At 33.5% G+C, this 5,176-nt stretch overlaps 1 protein-coding gene across 1 annotated transcript in view; it reads left to right on the top strand.

Annotated features, from left to right (window-relative positions):
• Positions 1-3,036: 3,036 nt before the first annotated feature.
• The window catches only part of LOC105137846 (linoleate 13S-lipoxygenase 2-1, chloroplastic-like), a 4,127-nt gene continuing 1,987 nt past the window's right edge, over positions 3,037-5,176 (top strand). The window contains exons 1-5 of the mRNA XM_011043744.1: positions 3,037-3,385; positions 3,494-3,762; positions 4,270-4,507; positions 4,601-4,921; positions 4,999-5,083. Coding sequence (XP_011042046.1) covers positions 3,037-3,385; positions 3,494-3,762; positions 4,270-4,507; positions 4,601-4,921; positions 4,999-5,083 — 1,262 coding nt within the window. The remainder of the gene's footprint in view (positions 3,386-3,493; positions 3,763-4,269; positions 4,508-4,600; positions 4,922-4,998; positions 5,084-5,176) is intronic.

Here is a 5,176-nt window from a genome sequence, read left to right as displayed (position 1 = left end):
CCCTACACTCAAACAAAAAAAAAAAAAACACCCTACCCTTATCTTAAAAACACAATCACCAACCATACAAGAAAAGGGAGCCCACAGCTTTAACCTTCATCTTCCACTCTTTATAGTTCCTCTGACAAAGCACATCTTCTTTTCCAAAACAACCATACCAAACACCCCACCATCATTTTTTGATCTAGACACTTCATTTTTTTTTTTTAGCCGGCAATGTTAATAACATAAAAGAATTGACACCTCGTTATCACCAATGACAACCTCATTTTTTGTCAGTCTCTTGTCCTCTAACCATGCAAACAATAACAATTTCTACAACTTGCTATCAACATCATTAAACCAAGACAACAACTCCACTAATATAATATCTCACATGAGTGGGGGAGGGAGTGGTAACTAATTTTATTAGTAATATTGGTTTCAACATGTTATACGTGTTTTGAGGCTTATAGCCTGCCAGAAACAAAACCATGAGGCATAGAAATCAGGTTGGGCTGAGCCAAAGCGGACAATATACAACATGTTGGGTCGGGCTATTACAATTTGGTATCAGAGCCGACATCATTGGCTGTCTGGTTGTGCCGACAAGGTCATTGGACTCCTTAAAGGGGATGGATTGTAATATCCCACATCGGTGAGTGAGGGAATGGTAACTGACTTTATTATTAGTGCCGGTTGCCAATATGTTGTCTGTATTTTGAGGCCTATAAGCTGCTATAAACAAAACTGTGAGGCATAGAAGCCGGGTTGGGTTGAGTCAAAGTGGACAATATACAACATGTTAGGCCGGGTTGTTACAACTAACCTCCAAACAGTAACTAAACACCCAAACCAATCATGTTTTGCCCCTATTGGCACTCATTATTTGACCACCATCAACCATAAATCATCCCCTCCATCTAATATCTCAACATTGTTTCTCCACCCCAAATATCCTCTCATCACAATTATCTATATACTAGCCTTACACATGATAGCTCCTCCATATCTCAACCCACAACCCCAACTTCCCTCAAGAGACCCAATGGTTTAGTAAACCCTGAAAATCAAACCCTTTAATAATCAAACACCTTAGCATCGAGCTTGAGATTAACTCAGCCCTTAGGCGACCTACTAGTGGCATCGTCTATCACCATTAAAAGCACCTTTTGTCGCCATTAGAAGTGGTCGACATCCTTTCAACCATAACAACAGTCTCATGAGAAAGAAAAGATAAAAGGATCGAAGCTTTAAAAGGTTAGATCTCTTTCCTTAAAAAGCATAAAAGAGCACCACTGGTATAGGAGAAAAGAGGAGGCAGTTGAGCACCCAATCCACCAACCATGTTTGTCCAGTAGTGGCAATGCATGAATCCACACCCCAATAGTAGTAGTGGCACATGACACACATATTATCACTATTCTAGCAACTTTCAATGCCTATTCTAGTATACATTTGACATTTCAAATGCCTTAAAAGATCGATCTATAAACTCAAACTATTTTTTTACAAATTGCTCTATCATTATGAAATTTAGGAAAAATTAATTATTGTTGTGTATATTTTTGGCTGGTTGAAAATTAGTTAATTAGAATTCATGTGTGTTTTTTGGTTTGATAATTTGCGTTGAATTGCGAGTTTATTTTTAAAGTTGTGGTTGCTAATTGATATTAATGTGGGTTCATGATTTAGGATTGAGTTTATGTTGATTTGAACTTAAAATCTTGATTCATGTGTTATGTTTGGATTATTTGGATTGCCATGAAATTTGAACAAAGTAGAGAAAATTAATAAAATTTGTGTGAATGTTTGATATTGTTTGGTTTTCAGTTGAACAATAATTTGTTTTGAATTGATACGTGGTTCAAATAGCTTTGATAAAAATATTTTATTTGCATCTTGGCAAGCACAGTCTTTATCCAAATTTTAATAAATTTTAAATTTTTTAAAATATCATTTTGCAAATTATTTGAATTTTCTATTTTTTTCTACCCTCACATATTTAATATCTGGAACTATGACCTATACGTAAGGTGCTTTTTTAGTATTAAACAAATCGATTCTCTTTCATAAAAACAACAGAAATAAAAAATTTTCTTTTAAAAATATAATTTTAATTTGATCAAGTCTCTCAAAAATAAATTATATTTGTAAATTTTAGTATATTAAAAAAATAAAAAGAAAAGCTTTTTATTTTTACATGTATTTTTGGATTTAGAAGTTTATTATATATTTAAAAAATATCAAAAATTAATTTTCTTTGTCCTAATATCAAATATTATGAACTTATATGTAAGATATATTTATGGAATTCAAAGAAAAGATACACAAAAAATATTTTGACTTTAGAATGGTTGTGTCTTAACTTGTTTAGATAAAAATCTCCATACCAATAATAAATTTTCTTAAACTTTAGATATGCTAATGGATAGAAAACATAACAATATTTTTGTTTATATCATATAAATAAATAATACAACTTACTTTAGATAAAGCATACTAAAGGTGATACGGCCTTCTTATACATAACCAATCTCCTTATTAAGACTCTAATACCAGTTAGGGTTTCTAGAGGGTGTTTGGGAGTGTGATAGCGGTTGTTTTTTGAAGTGATTTTCATCTAGAAATGCATCAAATTAATATTTTTATTTTAAAAAAATTATTTTTGATATCAACATATCAAAACAATCTGAAAATATAAAAAAATTAAACAAAAAAATTGAGAAACATGATTTTTACCGCATTTCCAAATAATATCCTAATAATTAAAATACTAAATGACTATTTTTTTTACAAATAAAAAATAATTTTTTTTTATTTTTTTCTTTCATCTCCAAAGCAATTCCAACTTCAAAGGATAATCACTGTATCGCTGTACACATGCATGCCACATGTATCATGATAGCATGGAACTCACAAGATGGATCCCTTGTGGGGCTCCCCTTCCCCAACCTCCAGCATTATAAATACATGCAACCCATCCTACAATTCTCATTGCACCAAGCCAAGCAGACTGCTTCTCCTTCCCACACTTCACCACCGCTACCTCTTAAAATGATGAGCTCTCATATTCAAAAGCTCAACTCCACCAAACCCTTGTCATCACTTTTACCAAAACCCTCAATCCTGAGCCTTGGAAACCCCAGCCTTCCGATTTATAAGCAGCAACATTTACCTAAAAGGCAAGCTAACTTTACAATCCGTGCAGCTCTTGGCAATGCCAGGGTTTTATCAAAACCATCAACAACAGAAACTGCTGTGAAAGTTAAGGCAACTGTTACTGTTAAAGTAACAATTGGTGGAATTTTCTCCAATATTGGTTTAACAATACCTCTTGATGAGTTGACTGAGGTATTTGGTAAATCTTTTCTTTTGGAGCTTGTTAGCTCACAGCTTGATCCCAGTAAGTAGTGCTTCTGTTTTCTCTTTCTTTTTACTATATTGTGGTAGTGTTGCATGTAACTATAAATTTTTTCATGAACTGATACATGTCTGGTAAATTTTTGGGCAGATACTGGATTAGAGAAGGAAACAATCAAGGCTTATGCTCACAAAGCAAGCCAAAAGGATGATGAGGTGAAATATGAGACTAAATTCACGGTACCGGCGGGATTTGGAGCGGTTGGAGCAGTTTTGGTAGAGAACCAACATCACAAGGAAATCTTTCTTAAGGACATAGTTCTTGAAGGATTCCCTAGTGGTCCCGTCAACGTTGAATGTGATTCATGGGCCCATTCCAAATATGATGATTCTAAGAAGAGAATTTTCTTTCCCAACAAGGTATATTTTTTTCCAACAAATTTAAAGATTTTCCATTGTCGGCAAATAAACTTACTAATCTCCATGTAGAAAATTTTCATGAATTCACGAAAGAGAAAAAGGGAAAAACAACGTAAATAAATGGTTATGTAATAATATAAATTATATATATTTTTTAAAATTTTATTTAACAATTTAAATTATTGAATTAATGAAATTTTATTTAACAATTTAAATTATTTAATTAAAATAATTCTTTTGATATAATATTGAAGTCTTGATAATCAAGTAGTCACAATTGTTTTTATGGTTAAGTAGTCACAAGTTTTAATTTTATTATTTTTATTTATTTAATAAAAAATAAATATAAAATAATATGTTATTTTTATTTAAAAAAATATATTAAAAAAATAATATAAATTATATATCCAAATCTCACGGTATTGTTATTTTGATAAGATAGAATTATCATAGCTTTGATTGTTGATTTTTAGTTTTTTTTTATCTGGTTATGTGCTTATGAACCAGTCCTACATAACTTCCGAGACCCCTGATGGACTGAAGAGGCTAAGGGAGCAAGAGTTGGAAGACATACGAGGAAATGGGGAAGGGGAGAGAAAGTCACATGAGAGGATCTATGACTACGATACATATAATGATCTTGGTTTTCCAGATATAAGCAGTAAACTAGCAAGGCCTGTGCTAGGCGGCAAAGAGCGCCCGTACCCAAGGCGTTGCAGAACCGGACGCCCGCGCACTAGAAAGGGTCAGCAAAATTCCTGATGACAAGAAAAGGAAATATTTCACAATTTATGATTCTATTTAGAATATCTGATAATTATTTTGGTTATGAATGCAGACCCGTCGTCGGAATCAAAAAGCCTCATTAACTATGTGCCGAGGGATGAGGTGTTCTCGGAGGTGAAACAATTCACATTCTCAGCAAAAACATTGAAGTCTGTGTTGAACGCGCTCCTGCCATCGATTGAGTCTGTTTTTGAAGATCCAAAACTTGGATTCCCCTACTTCAATGCCATAGACTCTCTTTTCGACGAAGGACTTACATTGCCTAAGCCGAAAAATCCAGGGTTTCTCCGCACGGTTTTGCCAAGGCTTGTGAAAACTTTTAGAGAGGGAGGAGATGAATTGTTGCTCTTTGACACTCCTGACATGATTGATAGTATGATTCCCCTTCTACCTCTTCTCGTACATATATATTTATAGAATAAATTTCTTACAAATAAGTTTCTTCTGCAGGAGATAAATTTTCCTGGTTCAAGGATGAAGAATTCTCTCGGCAAACACTGGCTGGCCTAAATCCTTTCAGCATACAGTTGGTTACGGTAAGAAAATCCGTATTGAATCTTTTTTGCATTAGTGGTAGAAGGGTGACAGAAAAGTAAGAAGATTATTGTGACTTCTTTCGAGCAGGAAT

Source organism: Populus euphratica, unplaced genomic scaffold (genome assembly GCF_000495115.2).
Source record: "Populus euphratica unplaced genomic scaffold, PopEup_1.0 scaffold71.1, whole genome shotgun sequence".
Classification (NCBI taxonomy): Eukaryota; Viridiplantae; Streptophyta; class Magnoliopsida; order Malpighiales; family Salicaceae; genus Populus; species Populus euphratica.
This window is presented reverse-complemented; position numbering and strand designations above follow the sequence as displayed.